We start from the raw sequence: 16,846 nt of genomic DNA, 5'->3' as shown, positions 1-16,846 counted from the left end.
TGATGGGGCTGCTGTCTGCTTGCATAGCGTGAGAAAGGAGAAAAAGAGATTTAAGATAAAAATAGTCACATAGAAGAGCAATTGGGATGGGAAAAAGGACAAAGAACCGGGACAGCCATAAAATACTTGAATTGAATGCTAAAATGTGTCCCAGTATAAGACGAATTTGAAGTGTGGAATGGCCTTCCAACAAACGCACAGGACAAAAATACTAACAGCATTTAAAATAAAGATCATTTAATGAGAGTAACTGTTTAACTTGATGACTATAGTAGCAAAGGACTGATTGCAATCATTTGTTTCAATCCTACATTTCTAATTACATTCAAAAAAAGATAGGAAAAGCCAGACATAAGGTTATCATTGCAATCTTCAATGGCTTATATGCATTATGATACAGCACTTAATTAGATGACCACACATTAGTTTTCCCCCCCAGAATGCTCACTGCAGTCAGCAAATGGGCAGCTATTAATGATGTCTCTACTTTTCCCAGTCAACATATGCCCCTCAGCCTTATTATCCAAACCTCCCAGTGAGTACAAAATCATAAGACATTCCTACAGTGCTGTCAGAATATTCACATACTTCATCAATATCAATGAAATCATCCCCACCACTTTCTTGTAATAAGGACAAAGATTATTCCTGTTTTGCAGGCAGGGAGATAAAATACATAGGATTTTTGTCCAGAATGATAAAAATCATGAACCAATGCCCCTTGTAGATGCTGATGTAAATATTTCAGCTCTGCAACTCAAGCCCCAGAATTACAGACACTGTAATTCTCTACTCTCACTGTAGAGACAGACACTGAACAAATTTTAATTAGCAACAGCACTGGAAGAGCCTGATTCCAGGGAAATTTCCATGATTGTAAAAAGACATCCCTGGCAGACACAGGGAATAATCACAGCTCTTCAGGAGGCATTCAGCTTCATTTCCCCAAGACTGTCCTCTTTCTTTCTGCAACCCTCTGCCTCATTCACTACACACCTTCCAAATTCTGCAACAAATGAGGAACAGACAACAGCTTCATTCCCACAGCATCGTCCGTCCTATGAACTGATTCGTCCATCCTATGGCCTGTGGAAAAAATAGGTTGTAATCATGTTATTAAAGGCTCTATCATCATGCCTTCATGCCAGGAGGCCGAGCAAGGGTTGCCCAGGCAACATGACTTCTTGCATTCCCCAGAGCGTGACTTGTCAACGTTTACATTCCTTGAACATTATCAACAATTGGGAAAAAAAAAAACCCAACCCAAAACTAACATCAAACAACAACAAAAAACCCAAACCACAAAGAATAACTCAAATGTCATGATGTGAAGCCGTATCTGGGCCATAAGGAGGTTTCAGATACCTACACATGCATCGCTGCTACCTACTGCCAGAGCTGTGGAGGAAACCTCAGCAGGCAGAGCAACTGAGCTGGGCAGTACGCAGGGGTGAAGCACACATTTTAGGAGTGGATTTCACAAGAGAGGAGTGTTGAGCCTGAATCCTTGCCTCAACAGCTTGCTCTGGGTAGAGGAGGAAGCAAATGATTGTAGCCCCTTTGGTCTCGATGCTCCAGCTCTCCTTTTCCTGTACAGCCATTAATTCTCCCCAGTCCATTGTTGCCTTTGACCTTCTGAGTCCCCTTCAACTCTCTTTATTCTTTGCTCCCACAACTCTTCTCACTCTCTTATTTCCACACTACTCTGTCCACTGGTCCTCTCTTACTGCTCTCTGAAGTCTCCTTTCCTAACCCCTCACATCAGCACCCAGGCTCATCCATCCTCTCCCCTCAGTGCAGGTAGGCCAGGAGAGGATGGGCAGGACCAGGGCTTGCTGCCAGCCCTCCCCATGCAGTTCCTGCCCTGTAAAGCCAGTTCCTCCAGGAGGAAAGGTAGCACGGTGGACAAAGAGCCAGTGTGCCAGCTGGGCACAAAACGACTGTAACAGGCTGGAGCCCAGCCAGCCAGAGGCTGCAGAAGGCTCAGTTAGTAAGAAAAGAGTCATTCAAGCATAAACAGAAGCTGGCAACAACCCCCTTCCTTTTTTTTTTTTTTCTTTTTTTCCTTTTTTAATTTCTATCATATTTGGCTTTTCCCAGTGGCACCAGAAGGCACATCCTCAGTAAAGTTTTCTCTTTTCTCCCTGACCCCTCCAAACTCTGCTGCTCTCAGAGGTCACAACTGCCCTCGCCAGGGATACAGAAAGGGCTCACATGGCCTCTCTTCTTCCATTCCTCTAGAGGACTGAACACTGATCAATTTTACTCTTGTTAGTTGCTATTTATCATGTACTGCATGTCCCCAAAGAGCTGCACAAACTCCATCAGTTCCTGCTCCTGGACAACAGGGGACCACCAGGAGAAACTCAGCCCCTCCTGAAAGCTGATTTAACATACAAGAGGGCAACAGAAATCACTGGCTGGATTGGTGTGAGATGGAAAACTCTGTGGCTAACACACAGTTCTTTTTCAGACTGAAAGGCTGCATTCAAGCAGCACCTTGAACGTTTTAAACTGAATTTCCCATGTTTACCCGACTGCCCCCTAGGACTTGCATGGGATATTTAAGTTTGGCACCATTAAACAACCAAGATACAGGAAAGGTAAAGGAATATATCTGGCAAGCTTGTACACAGTACCATCACACGGAGTTACCTGCATTATGGGGCCAGGGAACTTGCATCCTTTCTCTAACTGATACACCTGGCTCTTCATCCACCACAGGCTTTAAAAAAGTAGTGCAGTTGTAAGTGTAATTGTTGCAAGGATATGAAAAAAGCTTTGTAGGGAGAGGTAATCTCTTCTACTAGAGAAAGAGAATGACTTTCAGACATAGGGCTTTTTCACCCTTCTCTCTACTATTTACCCAAGGAAAAAAAAAAAAAGAAGCATGCAAGTACACAGATCCAAGCCTCAAGTCTAGCAAATTAAAAAAAAATATAGCAAAATAAAACATGAAACTAGCTTATGTATAAAAGAAAATTCATGGCAGCATGTTGTTCAGTAGCAAGAAAGGTGAGTGATTTTTATTTTCTTTTCACTAAGAGGAAAGCCTCTGAAAACCACAGAGTAACTCCAGTCCACACACATACATGCACACATGGTACTTGTTACCACTGTACCCCTTCTTCCACTCCATCATGCGTCCTGCATGCTAAAGTCTTTGCATCTGCTTGGATACTTGATCTTTGTTGGCCACTTTTCTAATGACACCAAAATTATTTCTCTGAGAAAGCAACCTTGCAAAGTAACAACTATATAACCTGTCTGTCCACTCCAATTTTCATCTAGAGATGAGCAAAGCGGGGGCTTTGTTATTCAACCAGGTCAAGCAGTGATTATTCTGTGAAGGAGCATCTGAAATGCTTCCCACAGCAGGGAAAGGGGTAAGGAGAGCTGCACAAGGGTGGGTTTCCATGGAAGCATCAAGTCTGACACTCAGGTAACTGCTGATGGGGCTTCAGCCCCATCACAGCCCTATCACACTCAAACACACCGGGGTGGTGGGGTGGGCTGGGTGCAGCAGAGATCACCTTGTAGCAGCCAATCTGTTCCAGCCACCAAACAGACCCTTCGCCCAACATGAAAGCATCCTACCACAATAATGAAAGCCATTTAAACAACATGCCTTTAAAGACATAAGAGAGTTGGTGCTTCGGGATTTCCAGTTCCCCTAAACCCTCTTCTCTTGCTCTTGAAGATCTCCAGGCTTCCTTAGTGTTTGTTTCACTCAGATCAAAATTACTGTCCTGCAGCTGCACTGAAATGTATGCTTGTTTCTTGTTCCACAGGGGAAAAGGGAAGAGATGGGGAAGTTTTTGGAGAAGCTGGCAGCACTGAATTAATTTTATCAAAATATTTCATCTGCCCATGATTGAAGCTGACTTTCTTGGATAACATTTTCAAATATTTGTCAATGAAATTTACCAAGCCTGTTTCACAAATGACATATCAATATGCAGTTAAGTAAAAATAATTCCCCTGATACAGAAATAAATCTAAACTTTTATTTCTAAGAGGGCAAAGTGTTGAGCCAGCTGGTGAAATTTTGAAACTCAAATGATGATTTAACCAGGTATAATTAGCATACTCAGGTTTCCTAAGCATTAAAGAAGAAACTAGGACCACATAAAACAAAAAAATCTCATTATGGAGGCTAATTTTTCCTGACAAAAAGCCACAAGTCGCACCAATCAATCAAAAATAAAGCCACTTAAAGCTGTAAGGGTTCAGCTCTCCTGTGGTTTTGCAACCAACAAGAGACCCTACATTACACCCCTGGGGCAGCTTACTGAGAAGGAAAGCACAATGCTAATTAACAACACTCTGGACTCCTATCACCATCCCTTTTCTCACTTTAATTTGTTTCCCATGCATAGTCTCTTGCTGGCTGAGCACTGCCCATCAACGAGCCTTGCTGATTTTCTCAAGACATGGGGGTTTATACCACATTTGCTGGACCTTTCCAGTGCAGCTGGACCACTGTCCAGTTATTCTCTTTAGCAGCATTTCCCACAGAAAAGTACTGGCAAAACAATCTCACCCTATGGATGGATTCAAAAATAGGAGGTATATTTTAAATTTCAATTTTTCTTTCCCATCCAGAATGTGAGCCACTAACCTATGGAGCAAACAGGCCTTATGGTAGGTTAGTGGCACTTTCCACTATGGGTGGCATGCCAAAAGGAACAGTAAAAGCTTTCAGAAGGCAATGGGAATGGTGTGATTCTTCAGATGAGAAAATAAGCCTGTCCATTGCTTGGACAGCAATTCAAAATTGCATTTTCTTCCATTCCAGAAATACTTCACCCACCTGAATGCTACTATTATGAACTTGTATCATCTTCCAAAATGGGTACATATGAAACGATTGTAATCCCTGTAATGATCTGTTATACAGGATACACTGATTTGACTGGTATGTATAAGCAAAATTACAGTGGAGTTTCCATCTTGAAGGGACTGCAAGTGAGATGTATATAATTTAAACGTATTGGGCCTAATTCAGTCACAGGAGGCTGTTGCCACGATGCAGTGAGAAATAACCAACACAATGGCCTCTAACTACAGCAAAACCATTTCCAGCTCTTTCAGAGGGAAAACAAAGAATAAAACAAATCACAAACAAAACCAGCTCTACACAGATAGGAAAGCTCAACAATGGAGTCAAGGGGAAAGAGGGGATGTCTGTATCAAGGCTCAATGACCTTCTTTCTCCCAGGCAAGTACCAGCTTTTTACCCATTCCTTGCTACAACAACTTGGTGATTGTGATCCTAATATATAAAAGCAGAGAAATGCTTTCTCTTGCTTACAGACTCTCTGGGAGACACACGGGCCTGCAGTTTGATTGCATTTTCACTTGGGATTTCTACTTTTATCCTGTCCTCACTCAGACCATCAACACTATTAAGTACCCAGAATGAAAGCCCTTCCTTCCAAAATTTTCAGTTAAGTTCATTTCATCCTTTGATACTGCTCCTCTCATTCTTTCTCCCTATAGAAATGCAGCATCCCTATAGAAATGCAGCATCCCTCCAGAGCTGGGTCAGAAGAAAAAAAGTCTGAATGCAGAGAGTTTAAAGAGAAAACGCAAGGGAAGAAATAATAAACAACCCAAACAACAGCCCCCAAAATAACCCCAGCAAATCCAGTATCAGCAAGGAGACAGAAATTACCACATTCTGTGTCACTTGAAGTGTGTAAAGGGCAATGTACTGACAACTCCTATATCTAAATGTATCTGCAGGTGGAGAAGCCATAGCATTAAGATGCACTAACACTCTGTTTTCCACAGGAAATGGAATGTATCCCTACCATGAAACTGCTGGAAAAAGTAATCAGCCACAAATAATAGTCACAAAGCCATTTTGATACTTAGAATTCCTCCATGGACAAAATCATTATATATAGCTTAAATAAATCCCTCTGACACACAATTGCATCTTTATAATTTTCCTTCATGAAACTCAGGTAATTTATTTGTATTTTCCCCTAAAAGGCACTAAGTTTCACTTACAAATTCAAGAAGTTGACTGGATGAGAAAAGTCGTATTTTAGAACTGGTTGGGAAACTCCATGTCTAACTATGAGACATTTCATTACTTCAGAGATAAGTTTTCTATAAGACCCACTACTTATTCTAGGGAGGATCTGCAAAAAGTAGGTGGGGATGATGGAGATCATCGGGTGAATAATGGCTCATATACCCCCCATCTTTTTCAAATTTCCTAAGAAAAATGGCATTTACACTGCAAAGCCATCTTGTGTGCAATGCAGATTCCAGAACTGTAACTCTGGACAACCAATTCAGATGCTAACAAACTAATTAACACCAATCTGCACCAAAAATAACAGCAGTGGCCTGGGTAGGAATACCACAAGCCCAAACCACATTTTCACCCCTGACTGATGAAAACTGCTTCGTTCCTTTTGCAGTGGTGTTAAGGGTGACATTTTTTCTGTTCTGGATGGAGTCTCTTCTGAAGAATTAACCCTGTGGCAGTAAGTATTGGCCAAGTATTGGCCCTAACCCTGGGGGAGGTCTTCCTGCAGCCCCTAAGATCAGAGAAGGCAAGGTTTGGAAAAGTGGAAAAAAACCCAACCATTTCCACTGTTTTCTGACCAGTGGGTGGTTTGATAGAAACTGCAAATAACAGTGCAAAATGGGTATTTATGGGCACGGTGAGGTCTGTGGGAAGGAAGAGGGGAGCCTGAAACAAATCTGACAGATGCTGGAGGGATAAAGATACAAACTTTCTGCCTGTATTGTAATGAGACACACACACACACACACAGCCTCTTCTGCAAAGCACTGAGACAGAAGCACAGCTATTTCAGTGACAATGCTGGTGGCAATAAGAATCAGCTCTTTCTAAAACCATCAGCAAACCAAAGAAAGGGTACTTTAGACTTTCAACCAAAACCTGCACCTTACTGCTGCTACTTGCAGCCCCCCCCGATCCCCAGAGCATCACTCAGATGATGCAGGAGAGCAAAATGGCTCTTGGAAGAAGGCTTTCAAGAGAAACTGTAACATGGTTTAGGTTTGCCATGGAGCTGGTGCTTTAGAATCTGGGGCTTGAGTGCTGCTGCTTTTCCAGATTAACAAAACCAGTGTTGCATGACAGTCAGGATCCCAGTGAGCAGCTTCCTTAAAAGCAGCTTCCAGAGGCACAGAGTGCTGAAGGTATGCCCTGCAGCCATGGCAAAAGTTCTTTGAGAGATGTCTCTAAAGACATATGGAAGGCTCTACAAGATGAGACTATAATTCTTAGGGCTGTTCAACAGGCTGAGTAATTTAAAACACAGTGCTGGAGTTTGGAATGGTTTTTCAAGGAAAGCAAAATGAATGAATGAATGAGCGAACAAAGAGGATGATTTTACAGGCAGTAAGTAGGTTATTTGATTGTGGGCAGCAATGCCATGTGCAGCTTTTAGAGAAGAGCAGTGTGATTTGCAGCTGTCTGTCCTACTCACCAGGCACCACTCCTTTGATGTCACTTTCCGTGGTCATTCTGTTCTTGTGCATGAACTGAAGGATCAGTTCTTTGGATGCCTCAAACTGTTGTGTAGCCATCAACCACCGAAGAGACTCTGGGAAAACACTTCAAAGATGGAAAAGAGGTTAGGGTCGCTTCCAGGTTTCTGGCAGAGGAAGAACTGACAGTGTTTAACTGCTCATTTGACCATTCATGAGCTACATAAGTATTAACAAAGAGCAGAGGAAACAAGTAAGAGGGAAAAAAGATTCAGAATGTGTAAATTTAAGACCTTTTCTTTTATACTGGTTCATAAATGATACAGGAACTATTCTATCACCTGCTAGTAGGATATATTAGAATTTTATAGCATATTAGAGGTGTTCTGTCTGCTAACACCATTTTGAAAGAACCAGGAGAAGGTGGAAGCACTGTCTGCAATAAACGTTTGCTGCCAAGCAGGGAAAGAATGAGCTGTGCAGTTAACACGTAGTAATTCAGGCCAAGGAAGGAAAATAACTGACAGTAGTGATTTGGATTCTCTGGTAAAGATGGAGAGAGGAAAGAGAAGAATTACTTTTTATGATTATAGTGGCACAGATTTTTAAAATTTTAAACATGTCAAAAATCTTCTCCCACATAGGCAGACTTGAAGCCATTATTTTTTATACAGGTCAGTATTGTGTATGTTCTAGAAAGCATTCAGCTGTTGCTCAAAAATTTCTTCTAGTAAAGATAATATTACGTTAGTTGAGCCACCATAACAACATATACATACACACAGTTACAAAATGTTAAAAAAAGTTTTCTACCTCATTGTTTCTTTGAAGTGCTGACATTCACTTGAGTTATTAAATGATCAGTCTTCCTTTTTTTTTTTCAGATCAATTTATTTTTCATAAAAACCCCAAAGAAATATGTAGATCTTAAACCCTATACAAAACAAACCAGAAATCTGAAACTTTCAGACCCGACCACAAGACTGTTTTTCTTTCTGGTTTAGGCCTCATTTTCACTAACCTTCTAAAAGATCTTTCTAAGAACAAATTCAACAGTTATTTTTAACTTCAACGATATAACAAACCTCAAATTTCCTCCACAAAGCAATGATCTTTGCTCTGGGTCTGCCTCAGTACTTTTACTTTTAAGCATAGGACCAGATAGTACCATTATAGTACTATCTTTTAAGGCTGATGCTGTTTGGAAGACAGCTTAGCAAGACCTCCATCCTAGAAAAAGTATTGTATTTTTATAATTTTTTTTTTAAACAAAGAAGAAAAAAAAAAAGGAGAGAAGTCAGGCAGATTGCAATCCAAATGATATCAGGCAATAAAAATATATAACAGCCATGATGGCAACTATTCAACTTGACAGCTTATTTACTACCACTGGAGCTGCACAGATGCTCTGGCACAGCCATCTGCAGAAAAGTCCTGTAACACAAACGTATGTTTTGAAAAAACATGAATTCTGTGAGTGCAAAATCTCTCCAAGCTTGGCTCCAGAAAGAGGACAGCCCTTAGCCTAAAATCTGTGCTTTTTGAAGGATTTTCTTACAGGTCCCAAATGACAACCCCTGCAGGGAGCACCCACTCCTGGTGAAGCCGAAGCACCACAGGAATGGGCACTGCAGGGACTAACGCAACCTCTACCTTCCAGCTCCCACAGCTTTCTCAAACTAGAAGTGCTGAAGTTTTATGCCTTTCAGCTGCTCCATTATGCAGTGTGAGCAGTAGGAGGTTCATTTAAGGATCTTTAGGAACTCTTGGGCTGCTCTGAGCAGGGCTGCCCCATCTCTGCGTAGTTACCCAAGCTGCTTGCTTGTGGAGCATGGATACTGCTGCCCAGGGTCACTTGTCTGCATCTACTGTTGTCTTTGCTGTTGTAAAACCAAACACCATCACAAACTCAAAAGCAAAAAACCCCGTAAATAACAAAAAACCCAAACAAACCCCAAAATACTAACTGAAGATAGCTGAGATCTTTCTGCCCAGAGCAGTCCCCCAGATTGACTTCAGTCCCCCCAGGCTGAGCTGACTAACGACCTGCCTGATACTCTTCTAACTCCTGCATCAGAGAGGAAAGGATCAAACTTTTGCAGCCAAAGGAAAGAGCTGGGAGTGTGTAGTGGGAAACATAAACCTCCTGTTACATATCTGATGCCTGGGAAAGGAGATGGGGGGGGAGGGAGAAGGACACCAGGAACAAAGATCCTGAGCCTGAGAAATCCTAAGAGCAGAGAAGAATCCTTCACTGATAGCAAGAAGGCTGGGCATGGACTGTGCACAGCTGGAAAGCCAAACATGATCCTGCAAACCCATGCCCTTACAAAGGATGTAGTGTTTGCTCCAGGACAAAAAACTCATTTATTAAAACTTCTTGTATTGGTGAGGACAAATCCTACCTAAAAATACCAGAAAAGAACTGGTCACCCCTTTCCAGTTCTTCTGGTTTGGTTGGAGTACATCAGGAGTTTATTTCAGATTACGGACACCTTTGCTGACTTTTATAGCATGGTCAGGAGCTTCTTGCTTCCAAGTGAGAGAAAATGCCTCTTTATAACTGAAACTCTTCTTTCCTTATGACCACAATGCATACACATACTTTAAAAGGAGCCTAACTTTGATTAACTTCTTTTTATATGCTTGCCATCAAGTCCTGTGCTCATCTCCAGCTTAATGGGTGCCTCTCTGCCTTCTGAGAACAACCTGAGAGCTCAGCAAAGGCATCTGCTAAGCAGATTGCAGGCATCCCAGTCTACCAGTCTATCCCTCCTAGACAAATCTGCTGCTTTTCCCTTTCCTCCCACCCACACTCAGCTTCTGCTTCCTGCCCTGCTCAGCCATCCACCTTCTAGGGACAGTATAGTTTGCTACTACATGAACACAGCTGGGAGAAGAGCATATCTATAGATGGGAGAGGGTTAAGCCCCAGCATGGAAGGACTAAGTGCTCTGTACAGGCACATGGGCTGCTGCAGTGCCTGTTATGGAACTCACTGCTTTGGGTACATGATGGGAAATTAAGAAGCAATGCAGCTTTCCAGTTCTTCTTTTATTAAAAATCAGTTGGTTTCCTTGCTGCACCTGTAACATATGCTGAGGGCCCACACTCTCCTTCCCAGCACAATGATGGGGGAAGAGGGGAGGGAAAGGAAAGAGATAATAAAACTGTAGCACTTTCCAGAAAATATGCAACAGATGGAAGACAAAAGCCTAAGAGAAAAGTGCATACTGTACCATCAGTATAAGTAAACAGGCATCCTAACCAGAGTCTGTTTCTGCAATCAAAAAAACCCCAGGCAATACAAATCCTGGTACTTTGGCTATTACCACTATTTATCAAGCTGTCTTATCACACATTGTATAAGGAGGATCTATGTGCATGGTCTGCCTGTCCTGCCCAGCCAAAAAGCCACAAAGCTATTGGAGATTGGAAATCAATGTTAGCATTTCCTATTGCTTTCAATGTCACTCAGGGACAACCTTGCAACAGGAACAGATGAAAACTCAGCCACCTGGAAAACATGCCAACCTCCAGAAGACTGCCGAGGGGTTTCTGCTGCCCTTGCTGTCTACCATGTTTGTTAGGCATCTTCATGCTGTCACACTGTCTTTTTGGACACAAATATCTGTAAACATTATGTTTTATATTGGGTTCTATCAGGTGGTGGATATAATCTGTTACAGCTGGTAGGCACCCCAATAGGAGGTTTTGGAGTAGACCTGCACATGGTTGTATGTGTTTAACATATTGCAGGTTTGAGAGAAGAGTGTTGTACATTAACAAGAATGCTCTAGCTTAATTCATCACCAAGATTAACTCTGACAAGATGAGACTATTTAGATGCTGCATGCTGGAAAACAAGATGGAAAAAACTAAAGCCACCATCTTGTAAAGGACTTGTAACTGTTCCTGGAAAATGCAGCTGCATTTTGCCTTCAGCCCAAGCTGTGGCATGTCTACCTTGATGACAAGTGAAGAAATCCCCACTGAGGGTTACAGCCACAATCTCAGAAAAACTCTGTAAGGCCTTCATGCCTTAGTAGAAAAATATATAACTGTTAAAAACTCTTACATACTGTTACAAGTTTTTATGTGTTGCAACTTGGCCAGGCTTTACAGCTAACAGCTTGGTCCACCATTGGTACATCAGCTTGGTCCTTCACAGTGCAGTGGACTTTTCCCACATTTTTCTCAGTGTACAGCAACTAAAAATTTTAGTCATGATAATGTATCTTTAAAATGCATGATCTAGTGTGGTTTTGTTCTTACAGCTTTGTACAACACTGCACATAAGCCCTTGTTGTGTTATGCTGCCACTGAGTGTCACTATGAAGACAGAACAATAAAGAGATTTTTTGGAAGGTGTACTAAAATTCTGGTCAGCATGAACCTGGCACCATCTCCAAGGCAAGGGCCACACTACTTCCCTCAGGATAGTTGTACCAGTGCCAGGGTGTTGCTGGTGCAGCAGGCAGAGAGGAGTGAGAACAGCCGAGAGGAGAGGAATCCTTGTGGGAATGATCCTGAGCCACTGCCTGTCACAGGCCAGCCACCCAGGCTTTGGCACAGTGTGTGCTAATTTGGGAAAATAGAGCAGGTAGTGTAGTTCAGTGCTTGGCTACCTCAAGCACACAAGATGCCCAAGTGCACTTGTACAAGAGCCGACACATGTTATTTTCACCCTAGCTTGGCAAACCCAGGCCAAACACACCAACAGGCACAGCCCAGAACCACAATACAAGTTTTAAGGGAAAACTGGGCTGTGCAGCCAAAAGCTGACAACAGATAGGCTAACGTGCATCTCCTCAATAACTGTTTTCATCTTTAAAGGGGAAGTGACAGACAGAATCATAGCAAAGTAAACTTGCTGCTCAGTCAAAGAGGACCGTCTCCTGATTTTCCACCATGCTGCAGCACATAACCTCGGTGTGCTACAGCAATTTCATAGCATCACAGAATGATTTGGGTTGGAAGGGACCTTAAAGATCACCTAGTTCCAACATCCTCTGCATGGGCAGGGATACCTCCCACCAGCCCAGGTTGCTCAAAGGCCCCATCCAGCTTGGCCTTCAACACTTCCAGGGAGGGGGCATCCACAGCTTCCTTGGGCAACCTGTGCCAGTGTCTCACCACCCTCACAGGAAAGAATTTCTTCCTAATGTCTAACCTGAATCTCCCCTCTTCAAGCTTTAACAATTTTCCCTTTTCCTCTCACTACACACGCATGTAAAAAGGCCCCCTTCAGATTTTGGAACCTTGCTAGAAGGTCCCCTTGGAGCCTCCTCCTCTTCAGGTAGGATTTCCTTAGTCTGTCTTCACAGATGAGGTGCTCCTGCCCTCACATCATTTTAGTGCTTCTCCTCTGGACACATTCCAGGAGCTCTATGTCCTAGTTACGATGGGTACTCCAGAACTGGACACAGTTCTCCAGGTGGGGTTTCACAAGAGCAGAGTAGATCGGGAAAAACACCTCCCTCAACTATGCTTCTTTTGATGCAACCCAGGACCGCGTTGGCTTTTTGGGCTGCAAGCGCACATTGATGCACATTGGCTCATATTAAGCTTCTTGTCCACCACCCCCCTCAAATTATAAAGTTATTTCTTTTTTCAAAGCTAAATCTTTCCAAAAGTAAAGGACAAACAAAGGGAAAGGCTCCTATCTACTGTGAACTTCCCAACAGTGAAACACCTCCCAAGTCCAACATTAGGCGTTCATGTTGTCTTTGACCCAACACAAGGAAGAAATACTTACATCCAGTAGAGCAGCATCAGCAGAAAAGGACAGATGATGACTGCCTGGAGGACTTGCCAGTCCCTGCATAGGGCAGCCAGCCCTGGCATGAGGAACTGCCCTGCCATCTCGATGAAGCTTGCCACCATAGTGATCATGAACCGGTGCCCAGGAGGACAGAGCTCTATCCCTGAAACACAGAGAGCATGCAAATGCTTTATTCCCCACGCAGCAAAGGCACCTAGAGAACAACTTATGAGACTTTCAGGGAGTTATGTCCTTCAAGACTTTCAGCCAAAGCTATGCATTTGCACACAGATCTTGATTCTTCATGTATTTAGGCTTCAAATACCCCAGCAGCAACAGAGAAGCCCATTAACAGCTGGTTATGGCATTAACACTGCAACTTCCATACACCTATTGCATCTCCTGCAGATCTGCTGTATCCTAATTGTCAATTTTCAATCAGTCTCTCCCCAGGGAATTGTTTTAACAAGTTCTAAGATTTATTTTTTTTTTTTTTAAAGGGAATGGAGGGTAGAAGATTTCAGGTTGAGCCTTTTCACGGTTATTAGACATGGCATGCCTTTCCAGTCAGTTTGCAGGGAGCCAGAAGACCATGGCTCTCACAGCAGGATAAAGGCTCCCAGCCCATATGGGATGCCACCTGCCCAGCATTTAATATGCTACAACTCAGCCAGTTTCAAGCTGGATTTTGCTGAATGGGTTGTTTCTGGGTTTGCTTTTTGTTTTTGCAATAACTAATCTTGATCGACTTTCAAAGGAGCCAGCCTTCCATCTGTCTTATCCTGTTCTCCATCCTTCCTTTTGCTGTGGGGCAATTTAGTACCATCACTGGCACCATTGGTTGTGTCAGCTGCCTTGTGATGAGTGAATTCATGAGATAAAGCTTCCATAAACTCTGAATTCTGGCTACCTTCATCAGCCCTCAGAAATGAAGTTGAATTTATCAGATACACAGCTTAAAAAAACCAAAAAGAACCCCAAAACATAGAAAAATCACAGGTGAAATAGCAGAAAAATTGGACTGCCTTGTGAAAATATGTTTTCCCCAGGATAATTGCAATAGAAAGTCCTATTTTGTATTTCCTCTTTGCCCACTTCTACAGATTAATAATTAAGCACAATAAACCTGCCACAAATGTTGTGTAGTACTTATTGCCATGTTGATACAGAAACATAGCCTTGGAAACATTCATGCTAAGTTGTGGTCAGCATTATTGCTTTTCCTTGAGATGTTTCCTAGGGCTGTTTTAAATTAGAATTTAACAGTTGCTAAAATTGTAATTGAAAAGCTATAAGACAATAGGAAGAGACATCAGCTGCTCCTTCATTCACTCTCTCATCTGTAGCTTGTTCAGCATTTATCACTGATTTAAACTAGCTGACCAGGAATTAGCTCCTAGATCAAAAGTAGGACTAAACACTACAATTTTTTTTTTTCTTTCAGCCTATGACAAAAAGTATCAGTGGATTTCTGCCAATGCAGAAGGAAACTCTATCTGTTGCAAGGCAGCCCAAATTTTCATTAGCTTAACCACAAACACAGCAGCTTTGGAAAAGAAAAAAAAAAACAACCAACAACAACCCACAAAGACATTCACTTGCCATAATAGGCTTTTATATTTTAATTAGGAAAACAACATTAAAACACAGAGCTCCTTATGACATTAATACGGTTTTATTCTTACTAATGAAGTATCCCAAGCCACAGCAATTTTTTTTTGTTCTATGCAAAGAGGTCATTTTTATTTTATTTCTCTAACCTTCCAATATAAAGTGGTTCTGTTTGTTTTTCTAACCTTAAAGACCCAGTTACTCACACTCCAGTATTCCTTCATTAAGTACAAGGACGAGTTTTGTTGCTATAGAAACAGGAAGTCTGCATTAGCTAGGTAAGGTTTTGGCATTTCAATTGCATTGCTTAGGTTAGTATCAGATTTTAAAAAAAATTAAGCAAGAGAACAACTTTTATACAAAGTCAGAAAGAGGTGTCCAAATAATGAAATTGTATTTTATTAAGTCACTGGTGCATAATACAAAACTGCATATACAGCAGTTATTCTTTGTATAAAAAGACAATAACTTTAGAGATGATTTAGCATCTGTTTTTTTCTCTGGATTACCACACACACAAGCAATTTTTGCCCTTTCCTCTAAAAGCTGGAGAAGACAAAAAACCAGTCTCTGCTGTAGCTGAGTGAGAATGACTTTCAAGTGACATCTGCAGGTGCTCCATATGTATGAAACACCACATCTCTGTTGAAATGTTCAACATATTAAGACAGCCTACTGACTTTCCAACATCTCCAGCATCAATTTTATATGATAAAAGATACAGAACTGCAGTTTTTAGCAAGCATCTGTCAGTCAATCTTTTCCCTCTTCTACCAGCAAAGCCACCCACCACAGCAGCTCTACCTCAGCATCAGGAAAGGCTCCCTCCACCCTGCTGATGCTCACACAGGTGCTATGATGCACCCAGGAATGAAGCTTCTACAGCTGCAATGATTTCCACCCAGTTTGCATGATAATTTACCAACTCCTACAAAATCACTGCAAGGCAGAGAACAGCTTTATCCACCTGTGGCAAATCCAGCAACAAAGCTCCAGTTCCCCCACTCAGAGAAAAGGTTTCCTTCTCAACTATTTAGTGGAGCATTGAGAATCACATAAACTCTTGTTGTGCACACAAATCATGGAAATTACCATCAGTACCAAAAACTCCCAAGTACGTTTGTTTGCCTTCTTTGGAAAATCTTGAGTGGGTAGGAAGACAGGTGTGGAAAGGATTTTGTTGCCTTGTGCATCATTTTTCTCTAAGCAGCACAGTCAGAGCAGCAGATCCAACTCAGATGCTTAATTTCACACGAGCAAGTTGAAACCTTTATCCAAAGCAGTACTTGGGCAGTGAAATCAGACAAGCCCAGGACACAGGACAGATTTTCTCACTGTCAATAGACACCCAGTTACAGAGGACACCACAAGTGCAGAAGTAGGATCCATCCAACCCCCATGGCAGAACTGTTCCACACACTGTAAGTGTGACCCAGCAGTCACCTTACCACATATGTGGTGCAGGCATGGTCCCTGCAGGCATCATGAGGTGCTGAACATATGAGGCTCATTGCATGGCACATGGGAAACTCTGAAACAAAGTGTAGAAATCCTCTTTTTGGAGCCTATCCTGTACATTTTTCCTCTACAGAAACGTAGCAATGTTCAGCAGCCTCAGAGCCAGCAAACTTGCCCCAGGGAGAGCACGTGTGAACCATGCCTCTTCTTCACAAGGGATTCATGCATTTCTGGGGGCTGCTTGATGCACTCAGTGTAAGCCCAGTCCTAACAAGCAGGATGTGCAGAGACATGCTCTGTCACGGAAGGAACAGCACTGAGGCCAGGTATGTCACTCCACGACTCTGCATGCAGAAATTTCTTCCAGGAGCATTAAAAGTGGTGATGAAAAAAGACAGAGTAAAAGCCCATATGTGTGTATGAGGGTGTGAGAGCAAGACAGCAGGCACCAGAAGGATGGGCAAGTCCAGGCTAAAGGGATGGCACATGCCCATTGTACCAATTGCACTCTGCCTGTGATTTCATTGCAATGGG

General features: G+C 42.3%; 1 protein-coding gene across 2 annotated transcripts in view; it reads right to left on the bottom strand.

Annotated features, from left to right (window-relative positions):
- Positions 1-16,846, bottom strand: part of SLC22A23 (solute carrier family 22 member 23) — a 114,068-nt gene that overhangs the window by 21,947 nt on the left and 75,275 nt on the right. The window contains exons 4-6 of one of the 2 annotated variants that reach the window (XM_030469655.1): positions 13,238-13,406; positions 7,479-7,606; positions 997-1,086 (exon numbers count right to left, since the gene is read on the bottom strand). In XM_030469655.1, coding sequence (XP_030325515.1) covers positions 997-1,086; positions 7,479-7,606; positions 13,238-13,406 — 387 coding nt within the window. The remainder of the gene's footprint in view (positions 1-996; positions 1,087-7,478; positions 7,607-13,237; positions 13,407-16,846) is intronic. The other variant, XM_008492583.2, reaches the window with a different exon arrangement.

The sequence above is a fragment of the Calypte anna genome, chromosome 2 (assembly GCF_003957555.1).
Source record: "Calypte anna isolate BGI_N300 chromosome 2, bCalAnn1_v1.p, whole genome shotgun sequence".
Classification (NCBI taxonomy): domain Eukaryota; kingdom Metazoa; phylum Chordata; class Aves; order Apodiformes; family Trochilidae; genus Calypte; species Calypte anna.
This window is presented reverse-complemented; position numbering and strand designations above follow the sequence as displayed.